This window comes from Setaria viridis, chromosome 9 (assembly GCF_005286985.2).
Source record: "Setaria viridis chromosome 9, Setaria_viridis_v4.0, whole genome shotgun sequence".
NCBI lineage: Eukaryota > Viridiplantae > Streptophyta > Magnoliopsida > Poales > Poaceae > Setaria > Setaria viridis.
Window position 1 is genome coordinate 12,953,860 of NC_048271.2, and position 19,216 is coordinate 12,973,075.

The following is a 19,216-nucleotide window of genomic DNA, read 5'->3' on the forward strand; positions in this document are numbered from 1 at the left end:
AGAATTTGGGAAATGAGAGCGTCTCCCTAACCTAAAATAATGTATCCCTTATGAGTTGTTTTAGTGAACACTTTAAAATATTTTCAGCATATAACTAAAACATGTCCTCTGCTATAATAGTTTCTAGCTATGATGCCTTCTGCCCATAGCTAGCAACCTGCCCAATAGTTATAACACTCTTAATTGAACCCCAACAATACTGAAGTGGCTTGAATGGTCGGTTTGGGGGTTTTGGTACGTCAACCCATAACGTTATGCCAAAAAACACTGACAGCTAGCGCCGGGCAGGTGCTTTCGGCAACGATCCGGACGTATTTTTCCTAGTTTTTTGAACAAAGAATATGTGACGTATTTTTTTCAAAGTTGGGTGAAGTATGGTATCAATCTTTTTTTAAGATAAGGAATATAGTTTGTTATCACAATTATGTTGAGTATGATATCAAATTCGTGATGATCTTATTTTCAATCTATGACGGTTAGAGAGGTCTGTCATAGAAACTGGGCTCAAATTGAAGCCCGAACGAGCCATTTGCAGATTCATGACGAAAATCCATAAATCATTACAAATGATACCCTGTTTATGACATTTCTCAAAAACGTCACAAAAAATCCATCATAGATTAAATGGTTTCTTGTAGTGTCCCCTGGAGAAACTCAATGGCATCTATCATCTTCAAGTTTGACGCCGCATTTGAAGAAGGCACGATGTTCATCTTCAACTCCTAGGTCTGCATCGCGAACAGCGCGGGCAACTTTCGCCACCACCTCGAGACTCCGGCCATGATGCTTCACTAGCAAGAGCGCTCAACGATCTCGTCGAATAATACTTCGGCGAGTTCTCAATCTCTGACCTGGTCAAAGATCTGGAAGATGACTCGGGTCCAACCCAACTTGTCGGTGTGGAATCTAGTTGACTAGTAAATATAAGTAGTTTTGCCATGCGTTAGATCGGATGTGGCCTAGCACGTAATGACATAGGATTTATACTGGTCGGGCAAGGTGCCCTACATCTAGTTCAAGGTTGGTCGGTCGACTGTATTCCTGAGCCCAGGTGCTCGAAGTTTGCAGTGGGGGTACAACCGAGTGAGAAATGAGAAGGGGGTGTCCCAGACCCGGTCGTGCTCTGGTCCGAGTGGAAGAGAGTGACGGGGGGCTCGAATCGTGCGCTATGTGTTGGAGAAAGTGCTCGCTAGATTTCTCATGATGTCTGTGTGGAGGGGCCCATCTCATGATCTCTTGGCTCTTCTCGTACTTTCTACGGACCTCCGCGGACCTCTTCTTCTTCCTGGCGAGTGCAGCCTCCTTCTGGGCGGCCTGCTGGGCCGCGCCTTCCGCCCCTTTCGGGAGATGCGGTTTGGACTTGTAGCATTCGAGCCTCTCCAAAATAGATGACTCAGAATCAGTCGGGAGATCAAAATGAAAAATAAAAGGGTCACGGGAAGGAAACATATCAAGATGGACCGCCTCTCAATGTAGAGGGGTCCGGGGGTCCCATCCAGGGTCGGTTGCCACCCTAACTACAGCACCCGATCGAGACGTCCCCAGATCTCGCTCCCTGGCAGCTCCTCCGACGACGCGTGGTCGGGGTCCGATGAGTCGGAGTACTCCCATATCAGTCGCGCTCTCTCCGCCAACGGGGCAATCCGACGACGGACGAAGGTCTCAAAGACCCGCAGCCCGTTGAGACCCTCCTGCACACGCTTCCGCAGCGCCGCCTCGATGGTCTCCAGCCGGCTCTGTCGACGGGAAGCGGCACCCCATGTCCAGCTATCCTTCTTCTCCGACCTCCTCCCGGTGAACTTTGGGAATGGCGCCTCTATCGGGTTTCTGATGTAGAACCACTCACCGTGCCACCCCCGATTGGAATCGTTGGGAGAGTACAACGGGTAGACGACCAAAAGCTTGGACCACTTCTGCAGGGCGAATCCGCCAACTGGAGCCGCTCCGACCGCCTTCCCCTTCTCCTCTGACAGAGCTCGCCCGCTAAAGATCTGCCGGAAGAGATCCCCGTGCGGCTCAATCTCGAGGAAGGCTTCGCAAATGGTGACGAAGCCGGTGATGTGCAGCACCCCAGTCGGGTTGAGGTGCTGCAGCTCCAACCCCCACTCGTTAAGAAGCCTGCGCAGGAACCAGTGTGTGGGTACCCGAGCCCACGCTCGTGGAAGGTGAGGAAGGAGACAATTTCGTCGGACCGGGGTTGTGGAACACCCTCCCCCCGCTCAGGAGCCCTCCAGTGCGCCACCTCCTTCAGCGGGAGCAGCCCCCTTTTCACAAAATCGGCCAGCAGGTCCTCCCCCACGGTGGATGGCCTCCAGTTCGACATTGCTTGCCGGATCAACGAATGGATCTGTAAGATCTCCTTCTCCCTCCCTCCATCTCTCTCTCTCTCTACCCTCCTCTCTCCTAAGATTCATCGTGGCGCGCAAGGAAGCCTGGTGAAAAGAAAGCAAGGAAGCGGCAGTGGTTGAAGAAAGGCGAAAGGACAGGAGAAAGACCCTCAACCTCCCCCCTATTTAATGGGGAAGGCTGCGCAGAGTCCTAGCGGTCGGAATGTAACTGACGGGATGTGTCCTAGGTGGGACCCACCCACTGCCGCAATGGAGGCGCGAGAAACGGGGCATGACTGCATGCAAATGACCCTCCGCCTTCCAAGGCAGGGTTGGGGGGCCCACCATCAGAATCTCCATCGGGGAGAGGCTAACGGGCCACCCGAGCTGGTCAAATGGCTCGAGCATCTGCCAAGAGATGGGTAAGGAGCAATCGAATGCCACATGAAGGTTACACCGACCCTATCACGAACGACGAATCCGGATTCCACTTGGGCACGCCCGTTAGGAGCTCCCCAACCCCATCACTCGAGCCGTCGAGGTAAGCAGCATCAGCTTAACCCCTCCGGTTGCGGAAACCACGGATGGGGTGACGCCTAAAAATCGGACCGAGGTAATTTTACCAACCCTCTGTTTCCTTACCCATTGCAAGAGCATTCATTCATTCATCCATCCATCCCATGCATGCATACATTCATTCATACATTCATCTCATACATACGGTCATTGCATTTGATTGCTTTGCGTCGTGTCACAAAGCAATGGTCGGCTGATTCGAAATGAGCCACGATCGATCGAGGTTCGAAGGCCAGTCCATGAAGGACTCGAGGCTGCCTCGCATCAAATGGAGCTAGGGGAAAAGCAGATGAGCCCCAACAGCCTCCACCAGACCCACTCAGAAGCGGACAGGGTCATCTCAACTTCTCGTTTGATCCTGACCTCGAGCCATGCCCACAGAATCTCCATCGAGGAGAGGCCAGCGGGCCACCTGAGTCAGTCGGACGGTTCGGGCATCTGCCGAGAGGCGGGTCAAGGAGTAGTGGAATGCCACATGAGGGCTATGCCGACCCCATCATGAACAACGGACCTAGATTCCATTCGGACATACCCATTAGGAGCTCACTGAGCCCGTCACTCGAGCCATCGAGGAAAGTGGCGTTAGCTCAACCCATCGGGTTGCGGAAACCGCGGATGGGGTGACGCATGAAAAGATGCGAACGACCCCGACCGAGCCCAACGGGGATCGAGGGCTCGAGCTGATAGATCCCGACTCGAGAGTCCAACCGGTGACACAGGTCGCGGTCGGGAACCCACATGGGCAAACACCCGACTCGCGTTGAGGATTGTCTCATACCGACCGGTGGAGACACACGAGTCCGCGATTCTGGAAAAGTATGAAAGTACTCAACTTTGACCAACTCCCCGGTCGACCGTAGGCTCGGGGGGCTAGGCATCTACTCGACGCGCCTCCACGGCTCTCGCCGTCCCTCTTCACGGGGGTTCGGCGCTTGTATCTACTCGGTGCACCTCCGCGGCCTTGGCTAGTCCTCTCCTCGGGGACTAGACGCCTGATCTTACTCGGCCACCCTACGCAACGCAGCAAACAAAGGGGGAAAATGCCAAAGTCCCAACGACAACCCACCTCCACGGCGCAATAGGCACAAGAAACATATACTGATGAAAACTTTCATTGAGCTAAAAAAGGCTTTTACAATATCACGCACAAGCGTGCGTGAATAGAAACCACATGCTTTTACATTATCACGCAAAGCATGTGAAAACAGAAGTCCCAGGCTTTTACAATATCACGCAAAGCGTGCGTGAACAGTCCCAGGACTGCTCTACACCTCGGAGCAAGAAGCGTCGAGACGGGAAAAGAGAAATGAGCGCACGCAATACAAGAAAGCTGCGCTCAAAGTTTTCTCCTCCCTCTGGAACGGTGCCCTCGTCTTCTCACCCAGCATCCAAGAAGGATCTGGTCGGGACACACGATGCCCTCTCCTTACGGGAAATCTTCTAGCATCATGGTCCCTGGACATGCCCGAAGAGACTGCGAAGGGAAGGAGCATCTGGGTACCTATTACAAGAAATTTTCTAGCATCATGAAGACCAGCCGAAGCTACCCCTGGTGAAAAGCAAAAGCCTCAAGCCAACCAACGCTATAACTCAAGCTATGAGGACTCTAGATGCAGAAGCAGTCCTATTTATAGCCGGGCCGCCAGCTACCATCCAGGAGCGTTACAATACGCGCCTATGACTACGCAATAGAGGTACCTGGGCACGAGGTGACAAAATAGTATCCACGTGAAACTTATTCTTATCATCAGGAATCCAGAGCTAGTGTTCACATGCGGCTCGTCCTTTTTGCAACAAGACAAAGCCGAATGGCACTCCCGTATGTCCCTCCTAACAGGGCAGCAACCTGCCGGTCAAAATCCAACAGTCCCTTCACGGCTTCAAAAAGCCCCAAAGGGTCTCGGGGGCTGCTGACGGGTCCATAGACCCGGGGTCCCCAATGGGCCCGCTTTTCCACAACGCCCAGTCCAACAAGAGGCGCAGTGATAATGCACGCCTGAGCCGGCCCAAATATGCAACGCCAGGCCGAGACCATGATCCGGCCACCGATCGGTGCTTCCTGGTCGGGGCCAGGACCACAGCCCGACTCTAACTGAGTTCCCCCGACCAGGGACACGCCCGACCTACACACACCACTCCTTCCCGACCGACACGGTCGGGACCGACTAGGACAACCGATCGGGGACGCCTGCTTGGTGTGGGCCCAGGGAGTAGGTGGAGCAGATAAGGGAAAACACTCAGGTCAACCACCGTACAGAAGACCGTCCCTTACCATGCCCTACGCACGCACCGCACAGTGCCGTCGTGCCGTGTCAGACGGACACTGTGCTACCTGCCCGTCACGACGGAGCATGAACAGGGAAGGAGGGCGATGGCCATACCGTACCCGATGACGTGGGCAACGACAAGACTAGGCAGTGCCCACACACACTCTCTCTCTCTCCCTCACTGACTTGTAAGGCCGTCCCCTTGGACTATAAAAGGGGACGGCCCCCTCCACATCAGACATCACGAGAAATCTAGCGAGCACTTTCTCCAACACATAGCGCACGATTCGAGCTCCTTTCACTCTCTTCCACTCGGACCAGAGCTCGACCGGGTCTCGGACACCCCCCTTCTCATTACTCACTCGTCTATACCTCCACTGTAAACTTCGAGCACCTAAGCTCAGGAATACAGTCGACCGACCAACCCCGAACTGGACATAGGGCACGTTGCCCGAACCAGTATAAATCTTGTGTCATTGTGTGCTAGGCCACATCCAATCTAACGCACGACAAAACTACTTATATTTTTAGTCGTCCAGATTCCGCACCGACACGACTACTACTCTAGTGCAGATTGGGCTGTCCGAGATGGTTATGAAACCACCGGCCAGTCCAAGCCGGTGGGTCATCGTGGTGGGAAGTTGGCTCTTGGTGGTGGCTGTGAAGCAACAATCAAAGTTGCCCGCGCCATCAAGCTAGCCCAACGATCGCAACGATGATCGCACTTCCTCGTGAAGATGATTAGGTCTATCAAGCTCGTCCAATGATCGCGACGACCTAGCTGGCATGCCAGCTGCCGGTGTTTAGACCAGTAACTTGACGAGGGATACCTAAGGTAGTGAATCGTGTCTTGTGTTCATCTTTAAGTTCTTGATCTCGGCGAAATCCCTCCAACCAATCTACTACCTTAGGGTATCCCTCGGTAGGTTGCCGGTCTAAACACCAACATTAGGGAGAGAGATATCAGTAAAAGATGCATTTAGCTCTAAGTTATTATAATATGGAGAACTGTGTTGTTAGTTATTTTACTCGCTAGCTATTCGGTTTTGATAAATTTTGAATGTTTTGATGCCAACCATATATTTCCAAATGGAGGGAGGAGATGACTATTTTACCAAGTTTTTCCTATGTCTCTATAATTAATATGCACCGGATTGTACATTGGACATAGCATATAGGCGCTACTACTACTAACACCAAGCGTTTGAGAAAGTATCATGATCATGTCCAACGGAAGAGATCAGTTGGGGAACGCCATATCAACATGAGATCAATTTCGTCGAGACATCGTGGCCACAGCATGCCCCAGCCTTGTTTCCACGTCTTTTTAAAATAAAACAAACTAAAGACCTAATAAAACTTCAAGTGTACTGTAACCAGTTCTGAAGCTTAAGGACAAGATCCACCAGCTGGAGATACGTCAAACGCTGAGTAGAGTGCCGCATGGTGTGCTGCATCTGAATTGCTGCTTTGACTCCTTGAATGCAAGCTGAGATCTCCACCTGGAAAACGAGTTGTTGAGGCGCTCCAGGTGACCTCGATCTTCCCGATCTCCGCACTCATTACTTGGCCATTGACCCATCGCTGCCACAAATCCCCATCCACCCACCCACGCCCCCCCCCCCCCCCCCCCCCCCCCCGCAAAAAAAAAAAATAGCAAGCTTACAGCAGCTTTCTGTAGAGTGCAATCTTTGGCGATTTCGTCCTCGAATAAAGTAAGAAATGCAATCCGACCAGCAGGATTCGAAGAACTAAACAAATATCTCATGATCGGAGAGGGTACTTATGATTTTGGCAATCCCTTGCACACCGTCTCGTTAAGAACGTGATGCACCTTGCAGTTGAGCCTGATAATATGCAGCGTGCACTAAGGGTCTGTTTGGTAGAGCTCGATCTAATTCTGATTCTCTACGTGAGCTGATTCTCTGAGAGAAGCGATTCCGTAGCTGAAAATGATTCTCTTTGATTCTTTAACATAAACTCTTAAAATCAGGATGGAGAATCACTTCACGGAATCAGAAGAAGCTACTTTTTTTAGCTCCCAGTCTCTTAGTTCATTTCAGAGAATTTACTTCACAGAATCAGCAGAGAATCACTTCTCTCTGAAAAAACTGTTGATAGAGCTCCTACTGAAATTAGCAGAAAATCAGCTCTGGGAGCTCTGCCAAACGCACCCTAACATTTAAAACCACTCTCTATTGAAAGCTAAGCAATTCGTCCAGGAAGTTAAGGGTCAAAGACTATTGGTCATAGTTTTATTTGGGCATACCAATGCAAACCATATACAGGAACATGATGCAAAACTAGCTAGTTCCAGGCTCTCTGGGAAGAAGATACCACATTCTTGCAGTAGGATCCCGGGCCTCTAGGCTCCAGGCGATAGAAAACTGTGAGAAGTGATCAATCTCGAGATGGAGTCTCCTGGAAGAGATACGAGTCCACCCTCCCAGCATCCTAATTCAGCTTTGGCTGCTAATCAACACGGCCCCAAGGAGATGGAGATGGAGATGGAAATGGCAGCAGCGGAATACAGGAATGGAGCTCCAGATGCCGAAGAAATGTGCGAGGACATGTTGCTCGATAGCAGCAAGCTGGGCGCTATCAGGAGGCGAGAGTTCTTCAACAATCTTCTCAAGAGCGTCGAGGATGACAACCTCCATTTCCTGCAGCGGCAAAAGGAAAGAATTGAGAGGCAAGTTCTCTTTGCAGTTCCCAGTTAGTACAAGCATAGATTTAGTTATATTAGTGAGTATTGTGCCCTAAGTGATGGTTTCTGCATTGTAATTCATATTGACAGAGTTGGTGTGAAGTTGCCAGCAATAGAGGTGACCTATGAAAATCTGTGTGTGGAAGCAGAAAGCAGATACTCCGGTGGGGGTCACCTGCCAACCCTGTGGAACAGCATGAAGGGCTTTTTTTCGGTAAGGCAATTCTGACTTTGATATGAGCGCAGGGAATTTCATGATGGGTAGAAGGGTAGCAACTGCAGGCTTCAAGCAATAACCATTTTGTCTCAATATCAACCAAAACTCAGCAACCACTTTCTATTTTAAAAATAGTATTATTACCTCTTGCAAAACACTTGGACCAAATAATTTAATGTTTGCAAAAACGATGTTCAAATTAAACATTGTCCAAGAAAATTCTATGTATTAGTAAGCACTGGGTCTATATGACTGACTATTTATAAAGAATCATCCAATTGACTTAACTTGTTCTTCATCAGTGTCTAACCCTATGATTATGTATATGGATCGTCTAGTCTTAAGATTTGCCTAGTTGCAAATGAAAATATTGATAACTTTGTACAGAACAAGTGTTTGAAATTATTCCCGTTTACATGAACTAACTGCACCCCTATTTAGAAGGCAGTAATTATGCTTACTAGACTTGCTCATAATTAATAGGGCCTCACCATGTTTTGCGGGTTAAAGTCAGATAAAGTAAAGATAAATATTCTACAAGATGTGAGTGGAATCATAAAACCCAGCAGGTATGTCAACAACAAGACTTCTTCTTCTTCTTGCAAATTTTGTGATGTACAAATATTATCTTTAGCACCAGACTAGGCATTAGAAAGTATAATATTCAGAATGCGTATCATAGTAGATATGAATTGCAGTGTCATCTTAACATTCATTATATACTTGCAGATTGACTCTTCTATTGGGACCTCCAGGATGTGGAAAAAGCACACTGTTGCAAGCTCTTGCTGGTCGACTTGATAAATCTCTTAAGGTACTCTTTACCCAAAAAAATCCCTTAAGGTACAAATGATAAAGATTGATAAATTGAGTTAGCATCGAAAATCCTAACAATAGAATGATTAAATCGAAAAAAACTGTTTGATTTGAGAGAACGCTCTGAAATGCCTTCAAATGAACAAACATGTAACAGAAATTATGTTCAGCACTACAACTTACCCCTGCTGTACTTAGTCCAGAATCCAGAAACACGATGAGTATCCAGCAGACTAAGTGGTCATAAAAATGGCTGAGCTGGTTAGTGCCATAACCATCATTGTCGATCTCATCTCATTACCATTAAGCATGCTTTACCAAAAGCAAAAGTGCAAAACCCCAAACTTTGCAGGCCCTGTTTGTTTCAGCTTAGGATTGTGGATTATGGCTTTTACAATCACAAACAAACAAGTAGCCTCTCTCTCCAGGTTGTCAAAATCCACAGGCCAATTATTGCAATCCAACAATCAAACTCCCCTCATATTGTTACAATCTGAAGCTGCTTTTCACAATCTACAAGCTAAACCAAATGGGGCCCTTATGGTAATCAGTAGACCACCATTTCCCATAAAAAGTCAGTAATCAACAAACAAATAAGTTTTGTGGGCAATACTTATACCACCATTAGTTGGTATTTAGATTTTTAATTTAGTGCCCTGAAAAGACACTGTTCTATTCAATTAATGTCACTGCTTCTCACCTTCTTTAACACACAATATAATCAATTTACTAATCTCCAAATTTCGCATGACAACTGCTGACCCATCTTGCTGAAGCCATCATTAAAAGGATCCACCCCCATACGGCCATAACAGACTACGGTATACTGCCTTAAGCACTTTTCAAATTGTAATGTGAAAATGTATCGATGTTAAAAGTTTAAATTAATTTGCAACTAAAAAATCCTTCTACTACAGCAGTACTCTAATCAGCTGAAGAGTACTGCTGTTCCTGATTATACGAGACATATTGCATAATTTTATAGTTCATCACGTGCTTAAAACAACCACAATCAGAATTCCTTTGGCAGACATAGATAATGGATTTCTTAGCAGTTTTTTTATTGTAATGATGGGTTGTGTACATCTTTAGTTCATTATGAAGCTAATAAAACAAATATCAAGTATATGATGAAAGAATTTGCATAGCATGTCATAGACATAAAACCAATATGCCGTCACTAGAACTCTTTTATTTGACAAGATGTTGCTCTTCATTGATAAATTATTTCACGAAATCTTGCTTCAATATTTACAAAACAAAGGTCAAGACTAGAAGTTTCATGCAAAGTGAATCTGAGTAGTAAGATGGAAACTGTCTTCAGGTTACAGGTGATATTTCTTACAATGGTTACCGACTTGATGAATTTGTACCTGAGAAAACAGCTGTTTATATTAGCCAATATGATTTGCACATACCTGATATAACAGTAAGGGAAACTTTAGACTTCTCTGCCCAGTGCCAAGGTGTTGGAAGTAGAGCTGGTAACTCCCTCTTCAGAAATGGCCGTACTTAGTAAAAATGTAATTTCCAAACTAATAGCAATATTTGTTTTTGTTTGTCCAAAGAAATACTCAAGGAAGTGAACAAAAGGGAGAGGATGGCTGAGATAACACCCGATCGTGACATCAATCTATTCATGAAGGTAATACATCAATCTCCTAGAAACTGACCAACAACATTATCTTTTTCTTTTTCTTTTTATACCGAGAACATGTGGCCGTATCTTGAAAGGAACAGAACAGTGCCAATGTGGGTGAAGAGCAGAAATCAGTGTTCTTGTATATTTGGTTATGATTAAAGCAATCCCTGTTTTATTCTTCAGTTTTGAAAGTTATGTCACACAAAATTAAAAAAGTAATTTGCATCATGTAGGCAACCGCAGTTGCAGCTTCAGAGAAAAGCCTACAGACAGACTACATTTTGAAGGTACATATTGAGGAAACTTACTAGTTTACTATACTGAAAACAATGCTCAAGGGAAACAATTACATGCTTAAGCCTTAAAGCAAAGCTCATAATATTGATTGTTTTTGATAGATCATGGGGCTAGACATATGTGCTGACACCATGGTTGGGGATGCAATGAGAAGAGGAATATCAGGGGGTCAGAAGAAAAGACTAACAACAGGTGGTTAAAGAAAATATGGTTGGCCAATATATTCTAGTAATGGTCATTTATTATTTCCTATTCTATAAAATTAACATGCAAAGCTTTTGCATGTTTGCAAAAAAAAATCAATTAATATTCTTTCACCTGCCTGCACCAGCGGAGATGATCGTTGGACCAGCAAAAGCTTTTTTCATGGATGAAATATCCAATGGTTTGGATAGCTCTACTACTTTCCGAATAATCAAGTGCTTTCAGCAATTGGCAAACGTCAACGAATGCACCATGCTTATTTCACTTCTTCAACCAACACCTGAGGTATTTGATCTATTTGATGACCTAATCCTAATGGCAGAAGGAAAGATTATCTATCATGGCCCTCGAAACGAAGCTCACAATTTTTTTGAGGACTGTGGCTTCAGATGCCCGAAGAGAAAAGGGATGGCAGACTTTCTCCAAGAGGTAATGAATTATAAATCACAAAAACAGCTGAAAAGGCAAAACAACATACTTCCAAAGCTCATGATCTATTTTTCCTAATTTTTGAATCATTAGGTATTATCCAGAAAGGATCAACGACGGTACTGGTCTGGTACGGATGAATCTTACAGATACATTTCTTCTCATCAATTATCAAGCATGTATAGAAAATATCAGAAACAGAGAATATTAGAAGAGCCCTCTGTACCTCAGAAAAGTAAGTTTGGCAAAGAATCTTTATCATTCAATAAGTATTCACTACCAAAACTGGAACTGTTCAAAGCGTGTGGAGCAAGGGAAGCACTCTTGATCAAAAGGAGTATGTTTGTTTATGCCTTCAAAACTATGCAGGTTATAATAGTCAGAAAAAATCATTGTACAAAATACAATAGCCATAATCTATTTTTTAAATCACATGAATCAAAACTAATTTTACTCTGCAGCTCTCCACTATTGCAGCCATGACAATGTCTGTATTCTTCCGAAGTCATATGACAACAGATTTAACTCATGCTCATTACTACATGGGAGCATTATATTATTCCATCTTCATCATTATGCTAAATGGCATTCCAGAGATGACCATGCAAATTGCAAGGCTGCCAAGTTTCTACAAGCAAAAAAGCTATCATTTTTATCCTTCATGGGCATATGTCATACCTGCATCAATCCTGAAGGTCCCTATCTCCTTATTAAACTCACTTGTATGGATATGCATCACTTATTATGGTATTGGTTACACACCTACAGCTTCCAGGTAAATCGTTTATGAAAAAAAAATCCTCAAATTTGCATTCATGAGTACCACTTCTGAATCTCTGACTAACTACAGAAGTCTTTCTTTCAAGCCACTGCTAGGTTCTTCTGCCAATTTCTGATATTTTCTCTTCTCCATCAATCAGTAACGTCACTGTACCGATTTATTGCTTCTTATGCTCAAACACATATTTTGTGTTTCTTCTACTCATTTGTTTCCCTATCAGTCTTCCTAGTGTTTGGAGGCTTCATTCTTCCCAAACGTAAGACAACTATCATCATAGAAGGCACATTTACAGACCATCTATAATTCTATATCATTTAACACTTGTTATATGCTATCGTTATGTTCCAGCCTCTATGCCAGGATGGTTAAGCTGGGGATTTTGGATATCTCCATTGACCTATGCAGAAGTTGGCACAGCCATAAATGAATTCCTTGCACCAAGATGGCAAAAGGTGAAATGTCTTCTCGGATAGAAAAAATGGGACAGATCAGATGGTATCAAGTATTCAACATCCTCACGATTGTTTGTTTTTTGTTTTCAGGAAACTATACAAAATAAAACAATAGGGAACCAAATCTTGATTAATCATGGCCTCTACTACAGTTGGTATTTTTATTGGATATCTGTTGGAGCCCTTCTTGGATTCATCATTTTGTTTTACATAGCTTTTGGACTAGCACTAGCTTATAGAAGGCGTAAGTTCACTACTGAAAGTGCACACTGCACAGGATACCACCATAAATTTTTATTTGTTTTAAAAATAAATCATGCTTCTACCTGTTTCAGCTGTAGAAACATATCATGGAAGCATGCCTAGGAAGTTCTTTCCTAAAGAACAGGAAGAAGAGATCGATATCCAGAAAGAATCTGATGGTCATGCAAACATGACCCAAGAAGGTATCCCATCAACCGCCCTCTGGCTTGCCCTCCCTCCCCATTAGCATAGAAGGGGAGAGCCTACTGAAATGACTACGTTGATATTACGAGAGTACCATAGCAAAATAAAATCTGCATAAACTTCTCAGCAAAAATGAAGCTAGTAGAGTTTTGTCTCAAAATCAGACTCCATTATAATATGTAATCTCCTACATATTCATCTTCTTGCAGCAAAGATGGCTATGCCTACTATGCAACTTGCACTTACGTTCCACAATCTAAACTACTATGTTGACACACCACCGGTAAATTTGAAAAGCCTCATCTTCAAATGTTCCTATTGCTTCTGTAGTGCTTGCATGATTTTTATACGAAGTAGGTATATAACAACTGTGCCCATGTTGCAGGAAATGCTAAAACAAGGCTACTCAGCTAGAAGAATTCAACTATTAAACAATGTCACTGGTGCATTCCGTCCTGGTGTTCTTTCTGCATTAATGGGTGTAAGTGGAGCTGGGAAGACAACTCTACTAGATGTATTAGCAGGAAGGAAAACCGGAGGATATATTGAAGGAGACATAAGAATAGGTGGACATACCAAGGTGCAAGAAACATTTGTCAGAATCTTAGGTTATTGTGAGCAAGTTGACATACATTCTCCAGAGCTTACAGTTGAAGAGTCTGTAGCTTATTCAGCTTGGCTTCGCCTGCCTTCACAGGTTGATGAAAAAACAAGATCTGTACGTCCCCTCGAACATCACAAGACCTATTAAAATAATAGAGGCGAATGGAAAATAATAGAAGGTTTCATGAGTAATTGACATTCTTTTCATTTTGCATTAACATGCAGGAATTTGTGGATGAAGTCCTCAAAATTGTTGAGTTAGATGACATAAAAGATGCTTTAGTCGGGAGGCCAGGAATAAATGGATTATCCTTGGAGCAGAGGAAAAGGTTAACAGTTGCAGTTGAACTTGTTTCAAACCCATCAGTCATACTAATGGATGAACCAACTACAGGATTAGATGCTAGATCAGCTGCAATTGTTATACGTGCAGTGAAAAATATTTCCGAAACAGGAAGGACAGTTGTATGTACAATCCATCAGCCTAGCACTGAAATTTTTGAGGCATTTGACGAGGTATTTTAGTTTTTGCAATATAGTATGAATTTTCAAATGATCTACATCCATCCAGTGCAAAGCGAGTATCAGGAATTTCCTATGTCTAGTAGTTTTTCAAAGAAGCACTTCCCATTTCATATTGCATCTATCATCTCCATCTAGTTGATCCAATGTTTCAGAAAATGGTAAGCGCTGTGCAAACCCTATTGGTCAGTGCTTAAGCGGTATGCAGATACTTAAGCAGTTTACATAGTTTCATTATAATGTTGAAGAGTAAATCATACTTTTCTGAGTTCATTGAATTTGTACAAACAAATTCTTAAAAACTGTACATCATCCTCCAGACCTCCACTTACCATTTGCATCACTCCATATGTCAAATCTCAAATGAACTTGGTGTAATAAACTACACTGATTATCATGCAATACTTCTTTTCATAAGTTCAACCTGTCATGGTGAAAGGCACTGCATACAGTATGTGGTGAATGTGCCACATGTGCTGGAAAATGACATCTTTTGGCTGCATCAGAAATTGTATAGCATACAAGTAAGCCCTGGAATAATTAATTGACTGTATAAGCTAATAGGAAGATGCTTATCTGCCTAAGCAGCTCGCAAAAGCACTGAAAATACTTAAGTCAGCACTCAAACCAAAATGGTCATCATACCACTTTTTGAACAGTCATAAAAAAATTTAGTGGCTACAGTTTCATGTTTTGTGTATTTCTCCCCACGTAAAGAAAATTCTCCACCATTATTAGAAGATTCTTTTTATGTGACTGCTAGAAGAAATTTTCTTTAATTGAATTAAGTAAATCTTTTTGTGCAGCTTATATTAATGAAAAACGGAGGAAATGTAATCTACAGTGGGCCAATAGGAGAGCAATCTTGCAAAGTGATTGAGTACTTTGAGGTAGTATTGCTCAAAATGATTCCTGACTGTGTATCTATTCTTTATTGTTCTTTATTTTTATCTTTTTTAATTCAACTAAAATTAAAATTTGCATGATTCTTCGATTCTTGATTATATGAAATAGCATAGAAAAATGCTTCTCTAAGTGGTTTTAGAGATGTCTTTGTTCCATCTAGGGACAGAGCAGCTAGTAGCCACACAACAACACCAGTTTTCAGTTGCTTTTCATTTCACACAGTTGGTAATCTTATATAATTTGGTGTATTTGATTGAAGCCGTTTGTATTCATTATCTAAGTTGGCTCACAGCTCACAAGAAAAACAGAGGTATAGAAGTTTTGTGCTTCCAGCCTTGCATTTTGCATGTAAAAATTGATGGCTAGATTTAGTGACAAGAAATTAACAGCATGATAGTTTTTGTGGCAAATGTACATCCGTGGACTGTGGTTCTGTGCTAGTGTTTTGAGACAAGCCATGAGACATGACTATGTCATATCCGAGTGTGTCCTTGTGTGCATCACATTATTATGAGGAATTTGGTAATATACTATTATGAAAATAACACCTAAATTAGTGAAGAGGTCTTAAACTGGATGGTGGGGATGTGAAAACTGTACATCCACACATACCACCGAGCAAGGTTCAGTCACTGGTACCAGAAGGAATTAATAGAGTGATCTGCTTCCTTGTATCAATAGAAAATTTCCGGTGTCCCAAAAATAGAGAAAAATTGCAACCCTGCTACTTGGATGATGGACATAACATCGGCATCCATGGAGTTTCAACTCAATATAAACTTTGCAAGTGCCTACCAAGAATCCCCATTGCACAGGTACATCGTATTGCCACTTTATTTCGCATTTGATGATCAACTGGGAATAAATATATGCCTAAACTAAGCTAGATACTGAAAAAAAAATGTCAACAAAATACCTCCATTGAACTTACAAAGAGAATATTTTTTTTCCCTCCAGGGACATGCAAGAGATTGTTGAGCAACTAAGTAATCCATTACCAAATTCAGAAAACCTATGTTTCTCCTATCGTTTCCCACAGAGTCGATGGGGGCAATTTAAAGCTTGCTTATGGAAACAGATTATAACTTACTGGAGAAGTCCTCAATATAATCTGAATCGCATTGTGATGACAGTAATGATAGCCTTGATCTTCGGAGTATTGTACTGGAGGCATGCAAAGATATTGTAAGTCCACACCCCACTTCTTTTTCTTTTTTTTCAGGACATGGGATACCACTACAGTCCTTTGCTGTTGAGCAGTTTGAATATGAGTTAGATCATAAACTATTACAAAGGTAAGTCACATATTCAATAGGCTAACTGTTAACGTTTTCTTGTTCCTTTAAAGAAACAATGAGCAGGATCTATTTAATGTTCTTGGTGCAATGTATATGGGGGTTATACTACTCGGTGTTTACAATAATCAGTCAATTATATCATTCAGTACAACAGAGCGCATTGTAATGTATCGTGAGAAATTTGCAGGAATGTACTCTTCCTGGGCATATTCATTTGCACAGGTCAGATGCTGACCACAAGTTTGTAAGCATATAAAAAATCTATAATAGAATAACTAATTAAATTTCTTCACCCTCTACAGGCTGCAATAGAGATCCCATATGTCTTTATCCAAGTGTTACTCTATACGTGCATCATTTACCCGACAATTGGCTATTATTGGACAGCATACAAACTCTTATGGTTCTTCTACACCACATTTTGCTCAGTTCTTTCTTATGTTTACGTTGGATTGCTGCTTGTTTCAATAACTCCAAATGTTCAAGTAGCCACCATATTGGGATCATTTTTCAACACAATGCAGACACTATTCTCGGGATTTATTTTACCTGCACCTGTAAGTCTGGATCTCTCAGTGTTACACACATGATAAAACAGCTTACATTTTTTAATTAGTCATTTAGGGAAATATGCTCATAGAAGTGCAAGTATGACAACAATGTTCTCACAGAAAGTTAGAATGGAAATGATACAAAGATATATCAACAGAATTTGCATTTATTGTGATGCCGACGATCCTAGGAGAAATTGTCTAGACATGTGAAAACTATTTCTTGAATGACGGAGGGAGTATCTTACAAACGTCATATATTTATGGACGGAGGGAGTATATCTGAGTGATAATATTTTGCAACACCCAAACATAAAACAATTGAAATATTATTCCCTGTAAACTCATTTGTCTCGTTCATTTCATTTCATGTGAAGATTAAAACTAAACCCAAATATTACACAGTCAAAATAACTCTTGAATTTATAAATGAAAAAAATTGCTCAACCAGGTGTTCATCTATGTTCTGTATGGAGAAAAGCATTAACATTCAGTCAAATATTTCTTTTCAGCAATTCCCAAAGTGGTGGCTCTGGCTCTATTACCTTTCCCCTACATCTTGGATACTCAATTCCCTGTTGACCTCCCAGTACGGAAACATAGACAAAGAAGTCAAAGCATTTGGAGAAACCAAAACTGTTGCTGTTTTCTTGAATGACTATTTTGGTTTTCATCAAGACAGGTTGAGCATAGTAGCTGTTGTTATCACTGCTTTCCCTATTGTATTGATTACCCTTTACTCTCTGTCAGTTGAAAAATTGAACTTCCAAAAGAGGTAAACATGTTTACATGTTCCGTCATTATTAAAATTGTATGCATACGAAAAATATTCAAGCTTTCTCCCTGTTAAAGAATTGAACTTGTGTAATAGTCATTCCACTGATAAAATAACAATTTACATTTATTTGTTACTTTCATAATATTTAGGAATTGTTACTCTAGGTCCATCCGTACTATTTAATGCTTGAAACAGACCGATTCAGATACCAACAGTGCATGTATTAGAATCAGAATGGGCTTAGTGCCCTCTATCGTCTGCCTTGCTCCTGGTGAAAGTTTCAGACGTTCTTCTGCACACCATGTTGCCACCTCACATAGGCTCGAGCCCATTCACACAGGATGATGCGGTGGGGCACTGGGGCTTGGCCCAATAGCAGAGAAAAAACGTGAGCAACGAAGGAGCACAGGTAATGGCAGGAGGAGGTGGCAAGGTTTGCCTAACAGCAGAGTGGGGTTGGCCAATGATAACTTATGGTGCGCAGGGCCAGGTATGACCAAGCCACAGCCACGCGGTAAGAGTAAATCACAGGAAGGAAATAGGGATTTAACAATGACCTTATTCAAGTCCAATCCAAACCTTGATTTTCAATCCTGTGGTACAGTGCTAGAAGGAGCAAAAACTGTAAACTAAATAATGGTAAAGTACTAACCTGAGAAGCAACTATGGTTTGTTTGCAAACTGAGACAGAAATAGTGCTATTGAAGCAATTTGGCCTTATTTAAAGAAATAAATCATGTAACAGGGTATATACATAAAATATATATTAAACTTCAATTATTTTTTTGGCTGGGCTGAGCTAGATAGCTTCAAGCATAAAAGAATGAAAGCCAGCTAGTATACGACTAACAAATCTACATGAGTGGAAGTGTGATCTTTACGAGGGAGGAAATTAGTAAATCTAAACTTTGCCAGTGTTGAGTATCTAAATGACTAAACCAAACATTTTAGAAGCCTATGTTTGCATATAATGATGCCACATTGGCATATGAGAAGACGATCCTATGTGGAACAGTGTTGTTTCCCCATGGTGCTTGTCAATGATTATCCACTAGTGGCTTCAATAAGGGTCTGAGCTGGTTGTCAAAGACAAAAAGAATCCATGCAATCGACTGTGTACAAGAAAAAAATATTTCTGCATTATGCGAAGTATTAGGCCATGTGCCCATGTTATTATATTAAAATGTTGCATTCACACTTCAAGATATTTTTTAACATGTTACAGGTGCAAATGATAAAAAGCTGAAGTAAATTTGAAATGCCAGATCAATATTAATTGGGTAAATGCAGTATATGTGCTTGCCTAGAATAATCATCACTTTAGAGCCAAAGAAGATCCAAGATCATGCATTTCTATGATGACAAGGCAAATCGGCACTCATAGTAAAAAGAAAGA

General features: G+C 42.6%; 1 protein-coding gene across 1 annotated transcript; it reads left to right on the forward strand.

The window, feature by feature from the left end:
* The first annotated feature begins 7,418 nt into the window (after positions 1–7,418).
* LOC117840203 (ABC transporter G family member 50) lies at positions 7,419–17,912 on the forward strand. Its single transcript, XM_034720662.2, has 24 exons — positions 7,419–7,862; positions 7,968–8,091; positions 8,578–8,663; positions 8,824–8,908; positions 10,235–10,394; positions 10,479–10,555; positions 10,786–10,839; positions 10,951–11,041; positions 11,181–11,482; positions 11,576–11,851; positions 11,944–12,257; positions 12,359–12,519; positions 12,612–12,715; positions 12,806–12,959; positions 13,051–13,161; positions 13,372–13,445; positions 13,548–13,880; positions 13,991–14,281; positions 15,094–15,177; positions 15,875–16,008; positions 16,151–16,378; positions 16,542–16,713; positions 16,794–17,048; positions 17,555–17,912. Exons 1-24 carry the CDS (start codon positions 7,582–7,584, stop codon positions 17,819–17,821), a joined length of 4,218 nt encoding a protein of 1,405 aa, XP_034576553.1. The 5' UTR covers positions 7,419–7,581; the 3' UTR covers positions 17,822–17,912.
* Positions 17,913–19,216: the final 1,304 nt, after the last annotated feature.